This window comes from Dermacentor albipictus, chromosome 6, assembly GCF_038994185.2.
Source record: "Dermacentor albipictus isolate Rhodes 1998 colony chromosome 6, USDA_Dalb.pri_finalv2, whole genome shotgun sequence".
Classification (NCBI taxonomy): domain Eukaryota; kingdom Metazoa; phylum Arthropoda; class Arachnida; order Ixodida; family Ixodidae; genus Dermacentor; species Dermacentor albipictus.
The window spans coordinates 55,390,053-55,418,042 of NC_091826.1; the positions used below are offsets into that span (position 1 = coordinate 55,390,053).

General features: G+C 45.7%; 1 protein-coding gene across 4 annotated transcripts; it reads right to left on the bottom strand.

The window, feature by feature from the left end:
* Window positions 1–14: 14 nt before the first annotated feature.
* On the bottom strand, window positions 15–27,127 carry LOC135907811 (serine/arginine repetitive matrix protein 1-like). 4 transcript variants are annotated; one of them, XM_070540588.1, is made up of 12 exons: window positions 27,104–27,127; window positions 24,323–24,427; window positions 21,660–21,906; window positions 20,681–20,922; window positions 19,364–19,585; window positions 14,471–14,719; window positions 10,534–10,952; window positions 7,825–7,931; window positions 7,014–7,040; window positions 6,319–6,396; window positions 1,071–1,159; window positions 15–379 (listed from the first exon to the last, which is right to left on the bottom strand). In XM_070540588.1, exons 2-12 carry the CDS (start codon window positions 24,380–24,382, stop codon window positions 347–349), a joined length of 1,773 nt encoding a protein of 590 aa, XP_070396689.1. In that variant the 5' UTR covers window positions 24,383–24,427; window positions 27,104–27,127; the 3' UTR covers window positions 15–346. The 4 variants fall into 4 exon arrangements, with proteins under 4 accessions (XP_070396689.1, XP_070396687.1, XP_070396686.1 ...); XM_070540586.1 differs by lacking the exon at window positions 27,104–27,127 and adding an exon at window positions 24,854–24,880; XM_070540585.1 differs by lacking the exon at window positions 27,104–27,127 and adding an exon at window positions 24,510–24,570 and having other exon boundaries at window positions 24,323–24,461.
* Window positions 27,128–27,990: the final 863 nt, after the last annotated feature.

Sequence of the window (27,990 nt, forward strand, 5' to 3'; positions counted from 1 at the left end):
TTACACATCGGACACTTCAAACGCAGTTTAGGAAACCTTAAGCATAATGATTACATTGATATCTCGAATGACCCGATGGATCGGATGGTTTTTGGGATGCTGACGGTCCTAATAGAAATGGGAGTAATTTGTGCCAACACGGTCTTTAAGCATGAGTACATAGTACAGCTTACACTTTAATAGTGCTTTGTCTTAAATACCTAAATTCTCAACCGGGTTTGTTGCATAAATTATACATAAATACAGATGAATACATAAATTGTCATGACTATTCGCTATTTGGATCTTCAAGCTCGCACTCTGTTCGGACGATCAGGATGGCTTGGAACTTGCGTCGGCGGCACTGTCACTGCGCTCTCGGCTGTGCTGGAAGATTTTTCTGCAAATGAGGCGTAGCAAACGCAAAAAGAAACGAAAATGATTTCCTTGCGCGTGTTGTCCAAAAATTTTTGAGCGTAAATTGAGGAGCAATGAAGCATACCCCACCACCAAGAATTGCTAAGCATAGTTAAAACAGTGAAATATTTTGCCCCAATTTAGGAATGCGCACTGCTGCCGTGATTTCAGAAGTATTCTTGAACCACCCATACACATATCCGCAGTACAATCCTATTTCATCACAGCGACAGTAGTTCTTTCGTGCCGCAAGTCACAGAAGTTTCAGCGTAAAGCCTGGCGTATTATATTTTAATTTTTTTTATTTTGCGCGAAAGGTCGTTCTGTCGACACGACAGAAAACATAGTAGTTGCAAGAAGGGGCGCTATAACGTAAAACTATTCCAAAGATTTCCATTCCAATTATGCAATCAGCCCTCCGCGAGTGGTCAAATTTTTTTTGGACAACCCCTACTTCACCTGTCTGTCACGCGACGTCACGAAAACTGCTATAGCTCCGCATCTGATACGACGTGTACACATTGATTATACATGATTTAACCAAACAAAAGAAAAACGGTTATTTCTGATTCGACGCCTTTTCGTCATTAGCCCTCGGCTATTGGTCAAAAGTTTCCGGGCTGCACCCACTTTACCTGCCCATCACGCAACGTCACAAAACGACAAAAACTCACCGCGTCAAAGTGACGTGTCCACGCTAAAGATGAATTAAAATGCCGAACAAAACTGAATTTTCTTGTGAATAGCCGCAGGCTGCCCTGTTCTGAAACGAATAAAAGATGGTTGCCACCGATCGCTCAGGCACTGGCTACTCGCACCTGCCGGGGAGCATGGGTGTATTTGCGTATAATAAAGCTTCTTGCGTGGCCGTGCAACGTTTGGGAGCACTTTCGGCACGTTTACGACCTCGTTCTACCAACTGTCCTTTGCTGAGAATCCGTTTTAGCGTCATTCTTAAGCTTCCGTTGCATGCTGCCGCGATTGAGGACGAGCCACCGCAAGCTAAGTAAGCGAAAGCGGACGAATCCCGGACGCCGGCACCACCCTCTTTACCGGTTATCGGTAAGCAACGCAGTGGCTCGGCCCCATCGAATCCCTCTCCACTTGAGCATCCTCCTCGCCTCTCCTGAGCCAATTAGATAAGACAATCCGCTCAGTGTAGGCAATGTTATTCGTTTTCCAACAAACAAAATTGACCTCCTATGAACGAGGAGAGCGTTTGATTGGTCTCTTCAGACAACCCTGCGGGTGAGCACCCGATGCTTGCGTCGGTGATTACGCAAATTTAACTTCATGACATTGGAATAAAAACATACCGGAATAGTTTTACGTTATAGAGCCCAATGTGTCGAGCTTACTTCTGATGTTCTTTGTCGTATTTTGGGCTCAATCGCGTATTTCGAGTAGGTAACGACATCAGCATCTTTAGACCGAAACTGTTTATGGCCACGGTTCCGTGAAAATTTTCATGTGTGCGGGAAAAAACTACATCAGCAGCAATGGCTCGTGCCACTGCTCGCGCGTTTGGCGTCATCTTCCACAGCTATAGTCACGGACAACTTTCTGTGGCAATGAAGGGAAAGCCATGGGGGCGGAGAGTCTCCACAACTCTTACGTCGCCAAGTAAACCCGCCGTGGTTGTTCAGTGGCTGTGGTGTTGGGCTGCTGAGCACGAGGTCACGGGATCGAATCCCGGCCACGGCGGCCGCATTTCGATGGGGGCGGAATGCGAAAACACCCGTGTACTTAGATTTAGGTGCACGTTAAAGAACCCCAGGCGGTCGAAATTTCCGGAATCCCCCACTGCGGCGTGCCTCATAATCAGAAAGTGGTTTTGGCACGTAAAACCCCACATTTTATTATTATTATCGGCAAGTCGTCCACCAGCGTTTGAGAGTGCTGTTGTGTACTCGGAGCAGACGCTGAATCGACGTGGTTTCCGTGTTCGACGGTTTCGCGTTTGCCCAGACGCGGAAGGAAAAAGCCACAAAATAAGAGTACTTTTAAATTCAGTGCCGTGTTTTATCATATTTAACTGTTGCTGATAAGGTGTTTATCTTTTCCCTTCCCCAGCTTAAGATAACGTGGATGAAAACATGGGACTCTTTTTTTCAGAAGCTCTCGCACTTGTGCACGCTTTGCCACAGTAGCTTTACCTTCATTGCTACGGAAAGTTGTCCAGCGTTCCCATATACTGCCCTTCCCCCTGCGAAATCGATGACGTCACTGGTCCACCACCGGTCAGCGCGGTGATTTCAGTCTCAAATTCATTGCCTCAATATATCGCGAAAGGAAAATAGGAATATATATATAACGAATGTATACCACGAATGAATGCAAATGTGCAGGCTGTCCCAGCAAACTTTAGCCAATGTTTAAAATATGCATTTGCCACGTAGCTGAAAAGAACAAAGGTACAGTTGTTTGACGTCGTTTATAGATATTAAAACTATTCTTTATCATTCCGCTTAATTAAAAAGTTATTCTTGATTAATCAATTTCTCAAATATTGTATATAGATGAAAAGTGTCAATGAGAAAATTGTAGAGCGATAGCAAAACTCTCGATATAGCATTCTGTTGCTCAATATGTGCTACATGAAAGAGTTTTTCCTAGCGTGAAAAAAGCCGGTGAATACACGCAAAGTGCCTCCAGCGGACAGTCGCGCGGCAATTTAGCGTGCATTTGCGGGCTTCTTTCAGGCTCGGAAAAACATTATGTAGCAGGTATTGAGCAATAGAAAGCTGTATCGGGAGTTTTTCATGTCGTTATACAATTTTCTCAGTGAGACTTTTCACATAATTATAATATTTGAGATATTGAATTATTGTTTACACTAATTATCTAATTAGGTGGTATGAAAAATAGTTTGAGCATCTCCAATCGACAGCTAACAACATCACCTCTGTTATATCCAGCTACGTGGCTTTTGCATTTTTTAAAACTGTGGCTGATGTTAGCTGGGCCAGCTTTTATATATATAAATGCGTGTCCATTCTTTTTGTCACGAATACCACCGATGAAGACAATAAATGCGTTTCTGCTTTTATTAAAAATTCTTTGTCATCTATTTGTCGTGTGCTAAAGAGCTTCGTTGGTCATCACCTTCACAGAGTGGAATGGCTCATGATATTTTTTCTTTCATTTTGTCTCACACCTCTAATTTCTGTCGAGTCGAGACAGCTGTCACTGAAACGGCCGGCGATATGCAGGCGTTAATAAGTTGTAACACAATGTAAGGTCTCCAAATTGAACGAATTTAACATTTTCCTTTTTACATTTTGTCATTCGTGAAGCGAGGGGTAAACAGTGAAGCATCCTTTTAGACTATTGGTAAGTATTCGATCTCGTATAACGTAGCTCTGAAACTTTATTTGGCAAATCAAGGGAAGAAAAAAAAAACAGTGACCGCTTGAATTAAGTCTTACAGCCGTATTTGCGTGGTTTCTAGTTGTTTCCAAGGGTTGCTGCAGGATTTGAGTTTCTCTTTAAAACATGTCAATGTTTCGTTGGAAAGGGCGAAGGCGATTTGGCGCCGTGTGCTACGAGAGTATGAATTTTACACGCAGATTTGAACAAAAAATTGCCGGGTCTTCAAAAGAAGCATAGAGAGCTGCGCAGAGGTCGTGCCTTTCATTTTCAAAGGATGGGCAGAAGCACAGTAGATATTCTATAGTCTCCTCGACACCGCAGGCATTGCACTCGGCGCTATTAGCCATACCAAGCAAACACGTGTAGGCATTGTCGAATGCGATGCCCAAGCTTAAGCGGCACAGCATTGTTTCCTCATTTCGCGAAACCCCAGGTAACAGCAGCAGTTGCACAGATGGGTTGAGGGAATGCAATCGATCTTGAGTGAATTCAGGTGTGTGCCTCTTCTCCAATGTCATACAGTGGGCTAGCTTGCTTAAGTTTTGGACTGCGTCAGTCTTCGATAAAGGTACAGAAACAAGGTTTGCTCCTTTGTGTGCTTTCCTAGCAGCTTCGTCGGCGACGTCTTTCCTGGGGCAATGGCATAAGGATAAATGGCATAAATCAATGGCATAAGGATAAATGGGGGCAACGTCACAGCGAGTATGCTTAATCGTTGCGATGAAAGGTTGAGCTTTATTAGGGTTACACTTTAACGATAAGGAGGCATGGGCAGGACATGTATTGAGGAGGGAAGATAACCGATGGTCATTAAGGGTTACAGACTGGATTCCAAGGAGGGGAAGCGTAGCAGGGGACGGCAGACATTTACGTGGGCGAATGAGATTAAGAAGTTTGCAGGGACAATATGGCCACAATTAGTACCTCACCGGGGTAGTTGGAGAAGTATGGGAGAGGCCTTTGCCCTGCTGTGGGAGTAACCAGGCTGATGACGACGACGACGACGACGACGACGATGGTGATGACGACGATGATGATGATGATGATGAACGATAAGTATAAATGCTTGAAATGGAACAGCTCTACAATATTTTGGATGCCCTGCAGAAGTTCGACAGGATATTTTTGATGGTGAGATCATATAGAAGAAGCATACTCCAGTTGATGCCGAACGATAGCTGAATAAGCTAGTTTTTGGGTCTGTAGAAGGGATGTTTCTTGGTTTGGGGCGCAGAAACACAAATGTTTATAACAGTATTATATTATTAATTTGGCTTACTGTGCTGATCGTTTAATGTTCGTTCTGAGAGAAACCAGAGGGATTCTCGATGGCGCATAGCAAAATATTTCCAGCTGTTTGGAGTCCCAAGTGTTTCAATGTTGAGTCACCATAATTCGCCACGTATGTGTAACGAAATGACGACACGAACTGCTGCTGTCTCCAGGAAAACAAGCTGGCTAAGACCGATAGTTCATGCAATCAGTCGTGTCGTAACACGAAAATCCGGATTACTGCTCATTCGTTACACATTGGGTGATCGATATGGCTTTTATATTAGGCGTGAAGAGGCCGTTCCCACGAGGCTTGCGACTGACATTAATCAGGATCGAGCACGCCACTTGAAATGCTCGCATATCCGTAGAGCCGAGAAAGTTTCTGTAAGTTATACGAACTGTGTGCCTTCTCTCGTTTCGTGCGTTTCTTCGCGCTAAAAACTATTGGCATGCAATACCAACTAGCCCACCAGTCCGTTTTGTTGGACTGTTTTGTTGAGCAAGCAGAAAATTGAGTCATCTTTCATTTTGTGTTTTTTTTATAGGCAAGTGGAGGCTATATAGTGGCTAACTTGCTTTAGTGCTGGGGATGTTTAAAACACGAATTTGTTCAATCGAGTTGACTTTGACTGGTTGAAGAACACGGCCATTAATGTCGCATCGAATACTGAATGTTTCTGCTTTAAATGAAGAAATGGAAAGAAAAGCCACAGAAAAAAAGACAGAGTGGGCCTTCGTTCACAAGAATATAACTTGCTCTGTAACTGTTTGTAAGAGCAACTTCTAGCAAGTCAGGATTTTGGACACAATGTTAGCGAAAGTGGCCGGCCAATCGCAAAGAATCAGTACGAACAAAAATTTCTTGAATTCGGCTCATGTTTCTTTGCCCTCAATACAGCTAGTGTACGTGTTCAGTGAGTAAGTTGAACTGAATAGCTTGTAGACAAAAGGACAACAACAACAACAGCAACAACAACAACAACAACAAAAAAAACCGGAAATACTAACCGCTCTATGAGGTTGTCCTAAAGAGAAATTTTTAACAGCTCGTGGCCGTTATTTTTTACCACAAGTAGTCTGAAATTATCACTGTAAGATTGTATATTCGGTCGCCATAGAGCATTCGAAGGACTCGAATATCAAATTTTCGAATCACATTCTTTGACGCGAAATAGAAGTCGATTCGTAGTGAAAATTTCGAGTATTTGCACACCTCTGTTGAGAATGTATACTCTTCCCTCCCGAAGAGGGGGAAATTATGCGATTCGAGCTTACCTGGTGAAGTTTTATTATCATGCTTGTACTTTTCCTTGCTTTGCGCGTCTGTATCTGGATCATAAACGTAATCTCGCACTGAAGAAAATAAAAGGAAGCAAGTTTAGTAAGAATGCAATATGGGTGAAAATGTTCACGAACTACCTATGCAAAAAAAAAAAATCCGCGGCGAGATCACTTATTAATTGTTCTGGAAAAAAATACTAACATTACAACATTACATGGTAAAAAAGCCGAAGGGTGCCGACGAAGGCAAATTCACACTAGGAACCAGGTAAGTAACGGTGTGGAATCTTACATTGCACAATCCTGGCCGTGAAATGCGATATCACTGCCACATTTAAGAACAGAGGTATGATAACCTTGAATTCTTTTTTTTTTCAATTTGCAGAAAAAAACGCTGCCCTCTGTAATTGGACATGCCTTGGAATCACGCTAGGCTAGGAACTTAGCGAAACCTCGGAATACTTAGCGAATGCTCTTCTTATATTGTCTGGGGTGTCATGGTGGACCCTCTGTTATGGTTTACATTAAATAAATGATTGAGTCGTGTCCCCGCGAAACAGAAAAAAAAAGAAAATTTTGATGTACAAAACCGCTGATACAAAACTTAAGAACGCACAAGAGATGCATAAAATGACAGATAATGCAGAAAATCTTCGGGAAAAGTAGTTAATTTTACCGTTCGTGCTTACGGAATATAGCCATGTTTAATAAGATATCTGCAAGAAATAATGGTTGCAAAACAGAAACTTTTGTACTCAACTATTTACACCTTTAGCACATTTAGGTCCGAGTACGTGTTTGTGAAGATGTTTGTACATGACATGAGAGCATGCGTCCCATACGCTTACAGGAACCGATTTCCATATGAATTAATGAATACACAGGCCAATGTGCTGGAATCATGTACTTCACGGGGACTAGGCAAACGACAGGTAACTGCAGCTCTCAAAGAACTGCAGTTGCGGCCTTCGTTACACAAACACATGACTTTAAAGTTAGTGACAAGGAAAAGCATAAATATTTGGTCACTTTAATTCACGTGCTCACGAAAAAAAGGAGGTATCGGCCAGAAGAGCGTGTTTCCTCAATTTGACTGTAGCGTACACGGCTAAGCTGGATTGACACGACCGTACGATTATGCAATTCGCCTGCGATATATTTTTTGGTGGAGAGCGTCGGTGCCCCTCGGCAATGTCATGCTCGCTTACCAACTGAATCATCAATCCACCGCGTTTCGTGTTATTTCAGCAAGAAATCAAAGCCCTTATTTACGAAAAAATTCATTATGCTAGTATTGTTTGTAAGAGTAAGTACTTGCCCGACATGACTGTGGAGATATTAATGGCGGTGGCCCACCAGTAGCAGAGAGCATTTACGGACGTGGTGAATTTGTGAATTAAGCATTATGAATTCAGCCCCGGATTCATAGCTTCGTGCTTGAGAGTGTCCGGAAACACCGCTGTGCGACAACATTCCAAGTGGCTGCCAAGGTTCGCTTACCCTGACGAAACATGATGATGTAGATGAAGCCGATGAGCATCAGACCGAAACCTACTTTGATGCTGCATGCCTTGTAGTCAATGGCTAGGTACTTTTCTTGCATCGCTCTGCACGAGAAAGATGCACAAGGTCGGATTCATGGCTGCTTCACTAAGTGTGATGCAAAACAGTGTGCAGTAAACACAGCACACGCCCCTGGAGGAGACGACAAACATTGTCACGGTGAACAAAGCATCTCTCTCTACGAAAGCGACCCAAAAAAAAAAAAAAGCCGTAGCTAAATTGAGTGAATCTCCAATGCAGGAGGTCGTAAAAACAATTTTGTCACTGTCATGCAACCTCTATCGAATACGGCTTCGCTTCGATGGGTGTGTTCCGATTCTCGCCAGCGTTGCAGACAGCTTTCCTTGACGACTAAGGAGACGGCCGAGACAGCTATGAGCCCAAGCAAAGGAACGCGCCTGGAACCGTGTGGTAGACGCGTGGAGTACGCCTCTGCGACATGACGTCACCTCACGATCACAAGAGAAATTTGACAAGAGCCTGCATTATCTGTCATAGCGTCTACATACCTATGAAAAACACGACGACATGGCTTACATTGAAGGGAAGCTGAAGAGTCTGTCGAATTCATTAAGACGCTCATATACGGATGCGGGAACCTTATAAACCATGTAGGTAAAATTTGGGGTTCTTTTTCCATTAGGAGTGACGTAATCGTCGGTTGAAATTGCGCTGTAGCTCCGCCCCCCGTCGAATGCCGCGCGCTGCTGCTGACGCTGACGGTGCGAGCCGAGACGGGAAACCGCGGTGCTGTGACGTCAACTTTAGTGTTTCGTTCCTTCGCAGCGTCCGCGACCGTGCCTGACCACGCTTGTTTCTGCGTCCGTGCCATCGTAATCTGCTTCGATCGACCCTGCATTCTTTTGTTGCTGCGTCAGCGTGTATGTAGAGTGGTAGTCAACGTGCGTGGTAGTCAACGTGAGTGGTAGTCAACAGATGAAGGTGACCACACGTACTGCATGAACCGGGAACTTTTCACGCGTTTAAACCGTCTTTGTAGATTGCCGACAACTTTGGACAGCGCACAAATGCCGACGATCGCATCCCCGCTTACGTTCCATGAGGAGGCATGCAGGAACACAACACTACAGTTGTTTGACCGGAAACTAGCTCACTAGATCGGCGAAAGATAGCCGAGATCACTAGATCACTTTGCAAAAAAACATACTCACCAAAAAGCATTTGCAACACGAGGAGATCCCAAGACTTTGCTTTCGTTCGCGTCGAAAGCACTGCTCACACCAGCATCGTTTGCTTCTTCGAGAGGCCGGCTCTTCGCAATCGGTTCGTACATGTAGGGAGTAACGCCGAACTCCTCAGAAAAACGCAGTCTCTCTAAATTTTCCATTACCGTCTCAGGAAAACAGCACCAAACTACCTGACACCGCGCTTCATGTGCAGCGGCAGCGGTCGGTTGACGTCACGAGGCGCCCGACCAATCACAGGCGGAAACGAGACCCGCGAGCTGGGCGTGTCCGCTGCTGCAATTTTCGTCGCAATAAAATATATTTGCGCTTTCTTTCGCTCAATTTTGATACGATATTCGAATTCGGAGGGTTGAAAGCCATTGTGTACAGATGTTCACTCATTTTTTCTGGAAAACCTTTCAGCTTCCCTTTAATCGTATAGGAAAGCATAACTACGTTTTGTGGTTAGATAGCGTTCTCGTCGAGCTTCCAAGTGTCCTGCTCAGCTGGCTTCGTGTTTGGTCAGGAAAGTAGACTGCATCATTTTTGACTTCGACGCTGTCTTCGCGAAGCTGTCTTCTTTGACGTTTTCGTCGGAATTAGAACGTAGCTTAAAATGGCCGCTCTCCGTTTAGCCGTCTCCTTTGCCGTCTGCAGCGAGTATTAGAACACGCGGCCAATGCACGTTTTACGAGCTGCTGTGCTGTTGGAGCACACATTATTCCTGCGCTACAATGAATGCCCTATAGCTGCTCTGATCTTTAACTAAATATCTGTTGGTAACTTGAAACCAAGTAAATTTCCTGTGCCGATAACTTTGTCAAAACGACGATGTACTGCGTGTGGAAATGAATATATATTTGGTATGTGCACCACAAAACAACATGTTCGTACTGTCTATTAGAGCACTCCTGAAACGTGGATCAAGGTGAAGAAGAGGTGTGGGACACGTACCCCAACTACAACTTTACTTTTACTGGAAAAAAAAAACGAATGTACAGACAACCGCAAAAGCTTACAGACCTCTGAATCTGAGAAAAACTTCAACATCTTCACCGCCTTGAAACGCAACCTGGTATTCGGATTTCGTAACTGGGCAAGTATATGCCTGCAACATATTCTTGCATGACTTTACTCGATGTGGTCGCAGACTGTTCGGAATTCCAACGTTTTCTCAGTTCCTTCGGCACGTTCACTTGGCGGTTGACTATACATAACCAACATAGAAAGAGTGCCCATCCACCACCGGGACATGTTCTTCACTCCCTCAACCATGCATCTTAAACTAAGGAAAAGAGAAAAGGAAAACAGAAGAAAAAGCCAATAGCTGTTCAATCTTTACGTCGCCTGGCAGCTTAGGTTCACTATCTCTCTTCGCATTGTCACTCGCATTAAGTGCCCTTAACAAAATGATCGACTTAGCCAGTTGGCTAGAATTACCAACGTTCGTGTCGCCCACCTTATCCATACGTTCTTCTCCTGGAGACGTACGTAGGTACCGTCCGGCATCACCAGGAATTTCCCTTTGGGTTTTTCTTCCAGCATTTTGTCGAGGGGAACTTCCTCCGGACCGATCGGCCTCAGCGAACGCTGGGAAGACTTGGCGCTCAAGCGACTGTCCCCGGCTAGCGGTAACATCGAGGCTGCGCTTGTGTCTCTTTGCGCGTCGAGGTTGCCTTGCCAGTCGGGGTGCTGGTGGCGCTGGTGCCGCGGGCCTGGCGGGCCATCGCTGGTCTTCTTGCTGCCACCGGACTGGTCGCCAGGGAGTCCAGTGGATGCTCGGCTACGACGGCTATCGGCGCTTGCCTTGGACGCCAGTGACCGGCGACCAGCACTGATCGCGCTGCCTCTCTCGTCGCGGTACGTTGGGGCTGGGGCCTGCGGAAAGCGTAATACATTGCACGGCACACGGGGCTTCAATGTGCACACGGGGTTGCACACGGCAAGCGTCAGTCAAGTGCACACGAGGTTCCACTTGACTGACGCTTGTCACCTGTCCGATCACCTGTGGCCCCGCCTTCCGGTGTGCGTTCAGGGTGCTTTTGCTGCTGTGTCATTTTCGTTACTTTCTTTATTTACACTTCCCCGGTGCCATGTGCTTCAGGTTTCCTCACATGAGTGGCAGTTACGGGCACTGCGCATACTGAAATTTCTCTTCCCGAACGACACGTATGTCCATGCGATGATAATGCCTGGTGCACCTAGCCCATACAGGCACTGTGTCCTCAATTGTTCGCTCCAAGGTAGAGAACCGAAAGAACAAGCGCCAATGAAAATAATGGAATTTGGAACGTGTTGTGACTCGCGTTCATCTTCAAACATTTGATTGGACCCGCTCTGGAAGTTTGAATATTACGTTTGTAGTGCTCTAGGAAAACGAGGTAGATTGTGGAGACGGCCAGATGTTTACTCACGGTCTCAGTCTGGCGTCATGTAGCGGGTTCACTTCCGTTTTTGTCTTTAGGAATATTTAGAGTCATAGATACTTCTCAAGGTCCCGCTGAAGTTCTTTCCAGCTATGCTTGCCACGAAATATTTGCTCTCAAATCGGACGTTTCTGTAAACAGTCTTCCTGCTGTTCCTACGTTCCGTAATATTAACAAAACACAGTGCAGAATCGAATTGCGTAATTCATTTTGAAACTGTACACTTTACCTGAATATCAAGGTAAAGAAAATGTGGTAAAACATAATTTTCAGTGGACAGCAATAATTGGCGCCTGAAGTGGTTAACGAAGTCAGATGTATAACATCACTGTATGAGTGAGAGAGATAATAAATTAAAATGAAATTCCGATGTTTTACGCAAGAAACAAACCGCGATCCGATTATGAGGCTCCGCTTAACAGGACTCCCAGTATCGACCACCTCGGACTCCTTACCGTGAACCCAGTGCATGGAACATGGGCGTTTTTACATTTTGCCTCCATCGAAATGCTGGCGCTGCCTCTGGGATTTAATCCCGCGACCTCGTGCTTACCAGCGCAAAAGGCACCATGGTGGATAATTGCGAGAGGGAGGTTAGTTTAACGCCACTCAGGCTCGACCTCTACACCTTTCTCTTATTAAAGTATCTTTATTTTCTTAAAGTTGACAGAGATAGGTACTTGTACAAAAGAGAAGTGGAGTGGTCAGGCGAGTGATGCGACTGTAGCCTGCCGCTACACACTGGTGGAAGCGGCTTGGTGGAATGACAGTGACAGCGTAGGAACGCGAACCTATTATGGAGATGATGATGTCAATAGCTACTGTACTGTCTACTACTGTTTCTGTGATACCCGCACGGGCATGCTGGACAAAGCATCCAACTTGACAGTCAAGGCTACTGGAGCGCAGGCAGGACACAAAACTAGCGTGCATGATTGGCCAGTTGCTCTCGCCACAAGTGTCATCTGGAGTGCATCTGAATAGGCTCCCCATTCGGTTCAAAGCATACCGTTGCTTTGAAGTTCAGTTTCAGCAAATTTGTATGTATTTACACTTATAACGAAGCAAAGAACAGAACAAGTGTATGTCGTCGCTTCTAGTATTGTTGTACTTCACTTCACGTACATACGCTGAACCCCAGGTGCCGTATGACGAAGTTAATCACATGGGGCAACCTCCGTAGAAGTTCTGGCAGCTGCGTGGCCATTTGCACAACTGTTTTCGTTACCTTTATTTGCCGTTATAAACGAATGAAATTATCATGAAACATTTGATTACCTGCGTGTTCCTTTAATCTAATATCCTCCACTGCTGCGCAGTTTGAGCCTTTGTACTATATTGTAAGCTTAATGATTGATTTCGGAGATGCACTAACAGGCGGCTACGGATCCTACCGAAATACAATTTCGACGGAAGGGAACGTATGCGTCCCTCTTGTAATGGATGCGCATAGGAAACCGGCTGTGTACTTTGATAACACAGGCAGCCCGTGCTACAGTGGTAGAACTCAGACAAATTTCCATCCTCGCCTCCTCACTTCCCAGCTTCGCCTTCGCTGCCGGCTTGAGCCCTGTGTGCACGCACACTATGAATTTCCCGCTGTGGGAAACGTAAATTGTAAGGATGTACTCCCCGGGTACTATATGGGATGCTGTGAAACTTCGCCCTGTCTAGTCTTACCGTGCTTGTGTTTTGGGCAAATCAGAGTAGCCGCAACAGCCCTCTGAGCCAATTACAGCGGAGACAATATGGTAGGTAATATGCACAGGGTACAGAAATAATAGCCGGTGGGTTATCTATCTATCTATCTATCTATCTATCTATCTATCTATCTATCTATCTATCTATCTATCTATCTATCTATCTATCTATCTATCTATCTATCTGTCTATCTGTCTGTCTGTCTGTCTGTCTGTCTGTCTGTCTGTCTGTCTGTCTGTCTGTCTGTCTGTCTGTCTGTCTGTCTGTCTGTCTGTCTGTCTGTCTGTCTGTCTGTCTGTCTGTCTGTCTGTCTGTCTGTCTGTCTGTCTGTCTGTCTGTCTGTCTGTCTGTCTGTCTGTCTGTCTGTCTGTCTGTCTGTCTGTCTGTCTGTCTGTCTGTCTGTCTGTCTGTCTGTCTGTCTGTCTGTCTGTCTGTCTGTCTGTCTGTCTGTCTGTCTGTCTGTCTGTCTGTCTGTCTGTCTGTCTGTCTGTCTGTCTGTCTGTCTGTCTGTCTGTCTGTCTGTCTGTCTGTCTGTCTGTCTGTCTGTCTGTCTGTCTGTCTGTCTGTCTGTCTGTCTGTCTGTCTGTCTGTCTGTCTGTCTGTCTGTCTGTCTGTCTGTCTGTCTGTCTGTCTGTCTGTCTGTCTGTCTGTCTGTCTGTCTGTCTGTCTGTCTGTCTGTCTGTCTGTCTGTCTGTCTGTCTGTCTGTCTGTCTGTCTGTCTGTCTGTCTGTCTGTCTGTCTGTCTGTCTGTCTGTCTGTCTGTCTGTCTGTCTGTCTGTCTGTCTGTCTGTCTGTCTGTCTGTCTGTCTGTCTGTCTGTCTGTCTGTCTGTCTGTCTGTCTGTCTGTCTGTCTGTCTGTCTGTCTGTCTGTCTGTCTGTCTGTCTGTCTGTCTGTCTGTCTGTCTGTCTGTCTGTCTGTCTGTCTGTCTGTCTGTCTGTCTGTCTGTCTGTCTGTCTGTCTGTCTGTCTGTCTGTCTGTCTGTCTGTCTGTCTGTCTGTCTGTCTGTCTGTCTGTCTGTCTGTCTGTCTGTCTGTCTGTCTGTCTGTCTGTCTGTCTGTCTGTCTGTCTGTCTGTCTGTCTGTCTGTCTGTCTGTCTGTCTGTCTGTCTGTCTGTCTGTCTGTCTGTCTGTCTGTCTGTCTGTCTGTCTGTCTGTCTGTCTGTCTGTCTGTCTGTCTGTCTGTCTGTCTATCTGTCTATCTGTCTAATGTCTGTGTCTGTCTGTTCTAATCTTAACTTGCGTACTCTACAATTAAAGAAAGCAGCTAACCTTTCCTGGAGTCTGTCGTTTCCCTGAAGCCGTACTGACTCGGCTGGCTTCGGCGACGTTCGGCTCAGCAGTGGGCTGGGGTTTCCTGCCCGCTGCACCAGCACTGATGGATCTTTGAGACGCCTGCTTCGTGATAGACTTGCGGCTGATATTGCTGTGGCTGACAGCGCTCCGGCTGGGTTGTCTCGGATGCCGTGGAGTCTTGACAGTGGAATCCGCGCGGGTAGGCTCCTTAAGCGACGTGGTTGTCTGGAACACCAATGCGTAAGGTTTTCGGAATTTCTCCGTGATTAAGAACTGAAGTCTAACCGACCAAAAAACGCATATGGAGCGTCATGCTCGATGTCTACTGATGCCGACGAATATTGTTTGCTAGACATCATTCTGTGCGCTGAGACTCTTGAAATTCCGTAGTGGGCGCGCACAACCGTCCGCTTGCATGACGTTGAAAGAAGGGGTTGTTTCGAGAGCCGGGTTTTTAAGCCGAATTCTGCAATTGTAACGCACATGCTTAGCCGCCAGATGTGAGGGCGTCAGGTGTCATCCATCGCATCTACGGCACACTGCAGTGAACCGTACTGCACGGTACACCATAGAAGAAGGGTTACAAAGCTGAACCGATAATATGAATGCTTACGGTGCAGCACAGCGCATCGTATGCAAGCATAATTGAAAGAATTCGCTGTTCCGCCGGAAAGCCGAAGCATAGATTGCGATAGCAAATTAGTAGATAACAGTACGAAGTAAGCATAGCATTTTTATTGGCCGTGTAAACTTGTAAGCATTCGCTTGCTAACTAAATTATCAATGATAGAATGCGTAAGCATGACTCAATGAGGACGTCGACAGAAACCGACACAAGGGAACAGCGCTGTCTCTGTGTGTCTTCTTCTTTCTACGTGGTTGTCCAGTAGCGCTTACACATTCTATCATGCATTCAAACCAACTAGTCCTTCAATGTGTTTTAACTAAATTAACCAGCACGGCGTTACGCGCGCACAGCTCAACATGAACACACATCACTCGATGACTGCGGAAACTGCCTGCGAAAACAATGGAGTTAGGAATCGTGGAAGCAGCCGCGAGCTTATTGATTTGCGTGCATCTGTCACCTCAACGCTTACGAAACGTCGAATGCACAGCGCACACGAAGCTACCGGCACTACGCGAATTCTGCAGACATCGCAGATTGCTTTGAAGATGAGGCCGGTGTAGGCGCGCAATTTAGCCACGTCGCAGACCACTTTCAAGACACATGAGCGTCAGCAACGCGTTCCTACGGCTTCCGCAAAAGGCGTCTACTACGGCGTCCGCGTTTTTTGTGGCCAGTGCCGTAGTAGACGCCGCGGTTGTCTCCACTCTGTACGGAGTGGCGGGCGAGGAGGACAGGGGCGCTATTCAGGGGCGCTTTAGCTGTAAATGCAGGACGAATGCGTTACCATTACGTCGCGCCTCTGTGAGGTCTTGGATCCATGATTTAAACCTCGTGTACCGCATTGAAAAGTGTTAAAGAGCTCCCTCGTCATACGTCCGGCCTATTCGAGGACCGAAGCGCAGTTGACGGTGGTCCGGAGTAGACTGTAAATTATACAAGGTGTTGCGCTGAAAATATACGCAAAGTGATCATGTTGACGTCTTACGGAATTTTTGAAAATCGCCTGCGGCTGATAGCATAATTCTTGTCGTTCAGCTTGATTAATCGAAGAGGCGGACATTACTATAGCACGCTGAATCAAAAGACATATTCTACTAATTAGCAAAAATGACTAAGTAACTTTAAAATGATTACTTTAGAGCACATATTGATCTTTGCGAATGGTAGCCTATGATGGGAATTGGGGACTGTGAGTTCGCAAGGCGCATGCGCTTGAAATGAATTGCGATCATACAAGTTTCGAGATATTTTTCAAACCATTAGACGACACCCATGGGCGTTCACATGGGCATTCAAGTTGCTTTTGTGCTTCAATGCATAAAGGAGCGTTTTGTTAAAAAGTAAGTGGCCCAACAGTGACTATTTATGGCGAGTTTTATAGCACAAATCTCCCAAGCGCTTTCAGCCTGGCAATTAATTTCCAATGAATATATCTTCAAGCCTCACCAGCTCGAATTCACAAATTGCAATACGTGCCGCATAGATTGTAAGAAGCTAATTAGTGCATTTTCGGAAGTTGACTGAATATGTGTTTTTGTCTTTAGTGCAGGCAATGTCTGCCTCTCTCAACATTCCAGCTCAAGGACTAAAGTTATGGTATCTACAACAGGTGATTTTGAATATTCCATAAAACTTAAAAATGATCACCCCATATAACAATAAACATACACGCTCTTCTGAGCTCTCATGTCTCCTCTCTACCTGTGCCGCGTGATCGGCGTTGCACACTTCCCAGATTTTTCTTCTTTGACACTGCTAACGCTGACGCATTAGGCAAAAATATCATTCCAAATATTCAAGCGCATTTCTTGATAAAAGAAGGTGCGGAAAAATTAGGTGAAGGCAACTGTTACAAAATGCTTTTTCTAATGCAATGTCGTTGCCTAACAAAGTTCAATCAAGATTGACAGCTTGTAGATAAGAAAAGCAAAACTTGATATAGAATAGAATGCTGTTGATGTGATTCCGTATAATACGTTTTTCGGGATAATACTTTTTTTCCCGGCCGACGTCCCATAGTAGTAATGTTTTTAGAGCGCAGCTCTAAGGCGCCTGCTACTGCGTTGAGCTTCCACGTGCCTAGGCGTCGTGCCTAGTAATCGTGTTTCAGGAGCATACCGAAGGTTGAAAGCGAACGCGGAGCGCAGCGGGAAATGAAATAAGAGAGGACGAGGAGGAAAGCGGAGGAGGAGGCTGCAGTTGAAGCATGAGGCGGAAAGCTGAGGAGGAGAGGAGGGGAGACGGCCTGCGCACGCGCTAAGCTGCTGGCAGCTATGGCATCCTCAGCCGCGTGGGCGATCTCATTTGCGCTTCCGAGAACGGGTGGGGGGGGGGGGGGCGGAGGGTGGCAGGGTGGCCTGAGGTGGGGAGGGCTACGCTCGTTCGCGGCGTCAGCTGCTGAGGTCAGTCCGCGGTACCAGTGTGTGCGGCGGGGATCACTTCTTCAGGGGGCGCTGGCGATTGGTTACGAGTAAGGCTCCATGTGAGGTTGCCTTGGGTGTTGTCTCCGCTGACACTGGTGGCACGATTTTCGTGGGACGGAGGGCGGTTCTCGTCGTTGGCGGAACGAAAGCGCGAGAAGAAAAGCGTAGTGCCGCACACGACGGGCTGTGCGGCGACAATGGCTACCACATATGGCGCCGCAGTAGCGCGCTTCGTCTGTATGAAAACAAAGCACTGCGTGAGCGGAGGTCTGTCTGCAGCGTCTGTGAATCGCGCCCAGGCGTCACCGACGCGCTGCCTCTCGCGATCTCTCGATTAGCGAGGCAGTCGCGCCGTACTTCGCTCCGTTTGCAGTGTGCCGCACGAGAGAGATTGACCGTGCCAGCTGCGCCACTCACACCGTTTTCTTCCTAATTTAAACCGCTTACCTATATAACCATAATGCAACGTATTTACGCGTGAAATGAAAACACGTGTAGAGCTGCGCTCAAATTTCGCGTTAGGAGTATCGTAATTGTCGGTGAATTTTTTCATACGGTCATTGCCATCCCGTTTTAAACTCAAGCTGCGTTATACAAATAAGGATTTGGGCTTTGACTGGTATTTCTAGAACTCATAGATTTATATTCCAGTGTACTAGCCTAAATAACATTCCGTATCAAGCCTCAGCCACAGTGGAGGAAAAACGTCCTCGGCGCGCCACCGGTGGTAAGATGCTGATAGGGCTGCGTGAAATCACCGATGGGTAGCAAGCCGCTGCTCAGAAAGAGCGGCTTCTGTGTTCTAACTTCTAGGAGAACTTTTTTTATGAACATTGCTAGGGCGAAAGTTGAGCGCAAACTGACGAGCTATTTGAAGGTTGCTAAATAATGTGCGATCACTGCGGTCGGTGCGGCGTCGAGTACTGCTGCTCCACAGAACGTATTATGCGGAGCAATATCACTCGAGGCCTCACGAGCACTTGCTGTCAAGTTTGTCAACGAGCACGCCTGTTTTCAAGCTTTTTGGAGCTCGCTTTAGATAATGCGAATCTGCGATAATGCGATAATGCGAATCTTATTTTTCGGTTCCCGTGAAGATTGTGTAAATTAGATTCCGCTATGTTGACGATATCACCAGCGAAACAAATCAACTACGTCCGGATAGCGTGACACGCACCGGTTTAGCCTTGTTTGTCACGTGTAATAACTAACACACACACATCTATAGAAATTAAGATATTCTTTAAAATTTGTGGGACACTTGATACGGGCGTTACCATACTGGCTGGTACAAGCGCAGTTAGCTACCAGATTGGCCCGCGAATGGCGACCACTGTATCGAGTATATTAAAAAGAAGGCCGCACTTTTGTTTACCTCAGGCCACAGTTGTCGAGGGCTAGCTGCATACAGAAAGATTTTTCACCATGAATGGCCGGTCGGCCGGAAGGCCACAAAACAGCCAATGTGACGAACTTCTGTTAAGTATACGGGATTGTTATATTGTCTAGGACAGTATGCTATATTGCATTGAGAAGCTAACCTGGCGCTGTTAAGCCTTACCGCTTAAATTTGTCGTGTGTGTTCGTTTTTTGAGTCACTTCATCTCAACTCACTATTCTTATCAGGAGAGGCAACAGTGAAACTTCGTGCCCAAGACAAGGCGCACAAAGAAAACAACTATAATTTCTCACACGTGACAATATCACATCACATCGCTCTCAAGGCACTTTCACCACGAATAAATAAAGCGAATATATCAAGCTAACCTTTAGTGCCTCTTTAGGAAGGGCAATTTTCTGAATGAACATGCTGACCTTTGATGGTCCTGGCCCAGCCGTCCGTGGTGCCGTGTCCGAGGGTCGATCCTCAGGCGGCGGTGCGGTCGCATCAGATCGTGTCGGCTTGTAACTCGCTCGCGATACACGGCTCCTACTCCTCGACGCGCTCACGGTCGAAGCTGGCAGTCGGTCCGAAGCCGTAGACGTCCCGCCCACGCTGGCTTTGCTACTCTTGCGACGTTCCACCGGTCTTTCGGGCTGGAAACGCAGCGAGAGGTTCATTTCGAGCCTGCGGTTACCGTGGTACTACTGTTTGTGGAAAGAAAATCGCGCAATTTTACGCCTTTAACCGCGGAAGGTAAAAGAAGCGTAAAACGTTTCGTAAGCTAATTAATCAACCTACATTCGAGTGGCTGATGTCAAGCCAAGTGTCTGTAGAGGGCTAGTATGTCATATCCGGTCGTACAGAGCCGCTGTTCACGAGGAAATGCGAAGAACATGGAGAACATTTCCCATAGAAAGTTTGTTTTCCAGCATTTGTTTCGGGCTAGCAGAACACGGGAATACGATTAACAGAAAATAGAGAGGAGATGAGAGTCGAGAGAAGATACACACAGCAGTGTATGCATGTATGCAGCCTGCTTCGTCCCGTTCATCGCGTTGCTTTTCTCTGAGGTCGCAAAATTGTTATGCCGGTAATTTTCATTTTGGGTGCGCAGTCTGTTTCGATGGGCATTGCACGTACGTGGACCCATTGGCACAGTTTGTAAATAAATTAGTCAAACGTGTATACAGGGAAAAAAAAGTTATACTATGCTTCAAACTGTACTGATGCCGCAGTGGAAAAGACTTGGCGGGCTCCAGTGATTGAGAATGAACGAACAACGTCTAGACGTGGTAGTAAGGCCCAGCGTAGGAACATGTACAGTTGCGTTCAGTGTGAACTGCGACACGGCGCCCTTGTTCTAAGGAGCCCCAAGACTGCGTATGGCGGCGCCAACATGCGATAAATGACAGGACTAAACATGGTTCGAGTGAGTGGCATTTATTACCGAGCATTCTTTAACGCATGCCGCTGACGTTATGCCGTATTGGGCTTCCTAACACCACGGGCACCGGGTGTTAGGAAGTTGTTAGGAAGGTGTTAGGACGTTTCCCTCGCACGATAGCGCTTCGAATCGGCGTGTGCCGGATTCTCGGTTCAACAATCCCGAGCGACGATTATTCTAAAACGGAGTGAAGTGCGTAGAATTTGGAACAGCAACTTGAACGCGATCCCTCCTTCGTGCGTGTTATCACAGCTGCAACTGAGAAAGTCGACGCGCTTTTCTACAAGCAGATGCGCAAACTGACCCTGGCCGCAGGTTGCCGCTTCCCCATCGGTGGCAGGTCTACCGGCCGCAGCTCCGAACTTGACGAGCTCGTCGAAAACTCGTACTTCGGCGCCCAGGGCGCAGGCGCTTTTGCGCGGACGTCCTTTCTCGCCGCAGTTTCCCTCGGCTCTCGCCGCCTAGGCCCGTCTGGAGCCTCCGAGATCGCCGCGGGGATTTGGTCGCCCTCGTCGCGGGTCTCGGATGCCCTGGTTGCGCGCGTTTCTACGAGAAATATAACAAAACGGTGAATTGAAAAAAAAAAATTTAATCGCCGCGTTACGTGGCGACAGCGAGACCATGTCAGTTTGCGCTGTGACCACGCTGTTGTTTTGAGTCGCGTAGCTATATAGGTATGCCGATATAGATAGGTATTCGTGGTAAGGAAGCACTATTTAGCGCTACTATTAGGCATCGTAATATCGTAGGTATTGCGAAGCGTTTAATAGATACGCGAACTCTGCTAGACGAACGTCAAAGGTCTGCATTACGTGACTTTATGACTTGTAACTTGTGCCTTAATTACTCGTGACGTTATGTCACGTTGTCACCCGGCGCAGAAGCGATGAATAAAACAAATTGGCGCTCTTTTGGAGGCACTTCTTACACCTGGGCCTGAGAGTGTATATATATATATATATATATATATATATATATATATATATATATATATATATATATATATATATATATATATATATATATATATATGACGGCATGACTTGACTGTTCCGTTTTGCATGTGCAGTTATAACCAGGTACCACATGAACGAAAATTATCGTGTCTGTTCGGCAGCAACAAGACAAAAGAAAGCGAGAGAGAGAAAGAAAAAACACCGTACGAACGGCGTTAGTGCAGCATTCATTCCCATTAGTTTCTCTAGACGAACGGGTTGTTGCAAGAGTATTCGTCCCACTGTTTCCTCTGTTAGTTTTCTTTCTTATTGTTATCACGATCTCACCTTCTCCGGCATACGGGCTGGTGTCTCTTTGTCTCTCCACGGTATCCATGCAGAGTCCAGTCGGTATAGGGCTTCCATCGCAGCCTTCGTCGTAGCCCTGAGCGACGGGGCTATATTCTTTTTCATGGCGCGGTCGTTTCGAGCTCGCGTCGACGTCTAGCAGGTATTCTTGATCTTCGGTGACATCTTCTGCCTCGACCCGTCTGTCTCTGCGTTCGTCCGGGCTACGCTGCCTTTGGCGCGGCGCCTGCGTAAGACGAGGGAGCGTCTTGTGTGCGAAACACGACAGTGCCATGCGAATGGTTTGAAGCACAGTGACTTGATTGGTGCAGAAATGAGCAATGACATTTTTCTTGAGCGCTTCGGGCAAGCTATACCATTGGCTGTAGAATGGGATGTCAGCTTACATGATTTTTTAAACATTTCTACTGACGCAGTGACGTAACTGCGTTCCGCATTGGGCAGCAGTTTAAGATTGGGATATTTGTTAACTGTTTCGGACTGGTGACAAAAAACAAAACAAAACAAAAAATACAAAAACGCCAGCATTGCCAATTTACTAGACTTGTAGAACCGCTACCGTCTCAAAATTAAACAGGATTACGATGGTACCCGTGAAGCTGTCATTGCAAAATTGTGTAAATCTCTTGTAAAAATCCCGTGCACCTCTGGAATAAGTGTGACCAATACTTTCTGTGCTGTTTGCCTTGATCGACGGTAATTAGCGGCGATGTCGAAGAGGAACGTTTAATTTATTGTTTATAATGTTTAGTCCAATACGAAAGTAGGGAGTTGATGTTAAACGTTACCTTGCGTGCATCACTGCTGTGTGTTTGTACAGTACACAGAACACACAGGGAGATGTGTTTGCTGGAGGCACTGTTGTGCGCCATGTGTTATAACCTCTGATAGGGTGGAGCATTGTCACTGCCTCTTATGGCACATCGTGGCAGAGTATTAAACTTGAATTGGATTATGGGGCTGTACGTGCCAAAACCACAATATGATTATGAGGCAAGCTTTAGGAGCGAACTCCGGATTAATTTTGACACCCTAGTATTATAGCCAAGAGTTCCACGAAAGTTCGCCTGGTCAGGTAACATGATAAAGAAAGTGTGGTCACTGGCCAAATCAAGGTGAACACAACACACAAAGACGTTTCGGGACCCGTACGGGTTCCTTGATCACACCAAAGAAAAAAAGAACTGCAGAATAACGCTAGGTAACACTTCAATAACACGACAAACTAGAATAACACTAGAATAACACTTTTCGTAGTGTGAAACGCCTCTCTGTGCTATTTTCACCTTGACTTGGCTAATGATCGCAATTTCTTCATTGCCATAGCCTTGTTCAACCTGAACCTAAATGTAAGTGCACCAGAGTTTTTGTACTTCACTGCCGTCGAAAGGCAGTTGCCGTGGTCGGGATGCCATAGCCACAAAGCTACCGCGGCGGGCACAAGTTTTGATTTGACGTGCCACCGCTTCCATAGAGTCGCCTAGATCCTACGGTGCTTCTTGGGTCTGCACGCCCTTCGTCAGCTGTGGAAATTGCATGATGTTCACTTTTCAGAAATAGTAGAAACGTAGCAGTTTGTCCGCAACCGCTGTCGTGTTTCGTTGCTTTCCACTTCACCTTTTCCTTCCTCGCTCATCTCCCCCCTCCCCCCCTCGTATGGCAACTGTGAGCCAAGAGTGGCAAGGCTGTTAATTGGTCCTGCCCATTCTCTCCCTCCTCCTCGCCTGGTCTTGCTCGTTTGTAAAAAAGTTAAACGCTGCAGTTTCTCCAATGCTTCTGCAGTGGGCTCACGGATAATTACAGCTACCAAACGGCTAATGTGCCGACGTTCGGGCGATTCCAGAGAACATTGTGCAAATGCGACGCGATGGAAAGGTCCAAACAAGTTTCTCGCGTTGCCTTTCCTCTCTGCCACGCTCCTTTTATGTATATACACGCTCTGAACCACCCCTTGACGCGGCGTGCAGAACGGTAGCAGCGGCAGCAGCAGTGGAAAAAATCGAAGGAAGAGGCAAAGAAACCTTCGCTTTCAAACTATGTCTGGCCTAGCAGCTGTGGTAACTTATGTGCGATGCAAATGTGCTTTGTGTATAGTGACATTTTGTAAGAGTGATACACATGCGCGCTCAGCCCTTACAGTCTTCTTTTGTAATATTTGCCCTACAAAATATTTTTTATTCTTTGGGAGCTATAAACAATGACATGAAAAATAACTGACACGTCACTATACCATGTTTGGAATTTCCTCTGCCGAGCATTCCTTCCAATTACTGTATAAGTATGTAAAAAAAATTGATGGTATACCTGACTTTGTGAATTCTATGGCTGAATCATTCATAATTAATATAAAAAGGTTGTTAAAGTCGTGTTCTAGATAATAAATTTCAGATTATTTTTGAAGTTTAGCGTGTGGTATTAATTAGAGTCGTAGAAATTTTAGCTTATAGAAAATTATCCGCAAGAAACACACATTCTTGTCGAGTGCGCCCTGCCAAATAGGCATGGGGGAAAGGTAAAGCAATATTTTTCGCCTAATGATGCATCTTTCTTTTTTGCCTCCTTTTGTACAGCCATTAAAGTGCGCATCAGCACTTACGCAAGTAGCATGTTAAAAGCAGGTTAAAGACAAAAACATTTCTTACCTTCGTGGGTGATGTGACGTAAGATTCCTGCGACTGAGATTCGTCGGGGTGTTCGTCCATCGCTGGGAATGCCTTTAATTATTCGCTCGAGGAGACAGCAGTGAACTGGGAAAAGAAAAAAAGAAAGAGCGCAACACACCTGAACAAGCCGGCGATGCCACGTTCACCATTCTCTCGTTAGACATACCATCGTTGCCTGACCAGGCCACAATTTTATACAGGAAGCAGCACCTGACGCCGTAGTTTTGGTAGCTGGAGTAATTAAACGTAAGGTGGCCTAAAGGTGACGCACTAATTATTATTTGCTTTGTGAGAGTCAGTCTTGAGCCTGTGAAGATACAGAACCAGTGTTTCATTTTGTCTCAAGCAAGTACATGACTGGCGCTACCACTAAGATTCAAGACAAGCACGAGTTAAGCAGTGAACGTGTATCACTCGAATAACGCAGCTTCAGCGCATTATTGTCGCTTTAGAGCTGAAGTGCACTGTCCGTGCCCATCGTATCGGAAACGAGCACAGCGATCTGCTTACCTTGCTTGCTTGCTTCCTATACCATGGCACGTACCCACTACCGGGGGTTTGGCCGAGAAGCCCACGGGTAAATGAAAAACGTTTACAGGAAAACGCATGTTTTTGAAAGGAGAGCAAGCTTGAAGGTAATAAATTTTATTCAATTTGTTTGGAATTTCGTAAAGTAATGAATAATAAATCAGTAACTTAACACAAATGGAAATTTTGTAAAATAATAAATAATAAATCAGGAAATTAAATAGGCATTCTCCTCGTGTCACCAAGGAACTCCCATTAGACCCTGCATACGCTCATGTAGCTAAATCCCAATGTAGATGCCCCAAAGGAGAGAATGTTTTCAGTGTTTATAGCAATGCCTAACTTTCGGAATGAAAATTTCACGTATTTCTTGCTCTGAATTACGAATCGGCGGCAGGTTAGTAAAAAATGATCAATGGCTTTCAGGTTCTTTGCAGCAATGACATAGACGGGACAGCGTCATGGACCAGGCCTGTGTAGGTAAAAATTTAGGGATGGAATACGGCGTCGTAATTTTGTGAAAGAGATTTCCAAGTTACGTGTGGGACACCATGGATTGTCCCAAGGATAAAGCAAATGGTTTAAGTCTGTTATTTGGAATGTCTGTTTTGCTGAGCATTTCAAAAGAGATAATTTTCTAAATCAAGCCGCGGTGATATAAGCAGAAGTCGGCAGAACACGCATGGCTGGTCTATCTTGGGCTGTATTTGCTAATGTGTCGGCCATATTTCATTTAAATATGAACAACGGCAACCTGGTACTCATATCAAGCGCACGAGACGTAAGGTCGAAAGGATTAATGCTGCTATAGTTCAATCAAAACTACACTGTCAGAGGATGAAGTGAGTGCTGTGCACACTGACAACGAATCGGTCACTATTACAGCTGTAAAAGGATTTACAGGAAGCTTTCGAAGAGCAAAAGTAATTGCTCATAATTGTGCTTGAAATACGGGTGTCAAATCAGGAAGTCGCAGTGAATACGACCAGGATAGCGCCTGAGAAAATATGCCTACACCCGCTTTCTCTCCACACATTGATGCATCCGTCGCTATTACATCACCGATTTTCAATAGCGCTAAATGATCTTTTAATAAGCCGTTTAACTATCTAGTGAGCAGACGTTTAGCATTGGAAGGAAATATGCAGTCAAGTTCAACCTCAATAGTATTTACGGGTTTTTTGAGGAGAAGGATTTCGCGCGTCTGAACTTGTAATGCTTCTAGTTGTGCTTGCACAAAAAGAACCGGCGGATTGTATAGACGGAACCACGTTTCTTCAAAGAACAAAAATCTTTCCTTAATAAATACATACTGCGATAGTCTCAATTGAGTTGCGTAAATGCTCAAGTAGGTTTCTCACTGCAGGAATGCGGAATCCGCAAACAAGTGTGGGCAGTCGGGCTTCCTGATATAATAAATTATTAGCGACAAATGTTGGCAAACGAGACGAATCCGGAGAGCCTATCGCTTTAGAAGAACGAAGAGGTTAATCTTGTATGCTGGCCCGCCAGAGAATAAAACGCATCCAAATTCCAGTATGGGTAGAACATACACACGATAAATCATAATGAGTGTGTGCCGGCGTAGCCCAGCGTGGCGGCGACCTAGTTGGCGAATCATGTTTATGGCGAGCACTGCCTTAGACGCGACATGTTCGACGTGGTTGCGCCAGCTAGAATTTGGGTTATAACGCCTAGATACTTAATAATGTCACGCTGAGGGATTATTCCTTGATGGTATTGGAGGGATACATTAGGAGGTATAGGTAAGCAACGCAATCTTGCTAACATTTATTGGCATAAGAAGAACCTCAAGCCAATCTTCAAGTAACGATAAATATGACTGTAATACTCTCTGAAGCGATTGGCTATCACTCGCTGACTGGAAGAATGTAGCGTACACTTGTAGGCTACATTGGAATTGAACTCGTCAGGACGTATTATACGAAATCTGAGAAAGTACGGAACCATGTGCAACTCCTCTGACTATATTTGACGTAGAAACTCAGCCTTCAGAGCAATAGAATTTTCTCTCTCTTAGAAATTCATAAATCTAATTTGTAAAACATCAAGGAAGATTTATGCCCTTAAGGATATGCAAGAAAATGGCGTGCCCCTCCCTGTCGTTTACCTTAGCTATACCAAGTGTCACCAACTCTGCATACTACCGCCTGTGTCGAGCAAGCTTAATGCGTTCGTCGAAATCAGCGTGGGCGCACCGAATCTGCTTACCTTTGGAACAGGATCTCTTCTTCTTCGTTTACTTCCTTTCCATGGTGGGGACTTTTGTTCACTGCCAAACGCCAAGCGTGTGCCATGTTTTTCCAAGACCTCTACGCGCAGTATCTGATGTACCAGTGCAGCTACAGGATTACCTACAGGACACGGATTTGGCTTCCACATGGTGAACTGAGGAGTGGACATTTGTAATTGGGAGGTCTGTGTCGAATTACGTGATTTAATTATTTTAAGTGTCGCTACGGTGGAGCAATTGGCGGCAGCAACTGCAAGGCTAATCCCACCAGTAGCCTACAACAACTCAACTCAACTCAACTCAACTCAACTACCAGTGAAGCGATGTATACGCCGAGCGTTCCTTAGTGCACGTGAATATGTTAATGAGTTGTGAAATACATCGCATGTTCTTGTCTGTGTGAAATATGGTTATGAGTATTTTGAAATGCATTAGCAGTACCAAACAAAATGGAGTTGTCTTCGACTGCAATTGTCCTTTAATCTTCTATTAAGCAAATGAATGATAATCGCAAGATGCCAAGAAACATATGAACAATTTTTATTTATTTATGTGCTCCCGGTTGAAATTAGCGAAAATAATTTCTGGCAAAGCGCATAAACCACAAGCGCGAAGAGCTTTTGCATACATAGCAAGCCACCTCTATTAAAGTTACTTTTAGTTGAACTTTCAAGGCACTCTAGAGGGCATTGAGAGCTTTGAAACAACGCCAATATGAGTGCTGTAACAATCAGGCTTTGGGATACATGCCCCGCCACAATGGGCTGTAATGAATGAATGACTCCCTCAAACCATTTGTGCAAGGATATTTCGGCGAAACAAAACAAGCTACACAGGAAAAAAAAAAGACGCGATACTTCTCCTG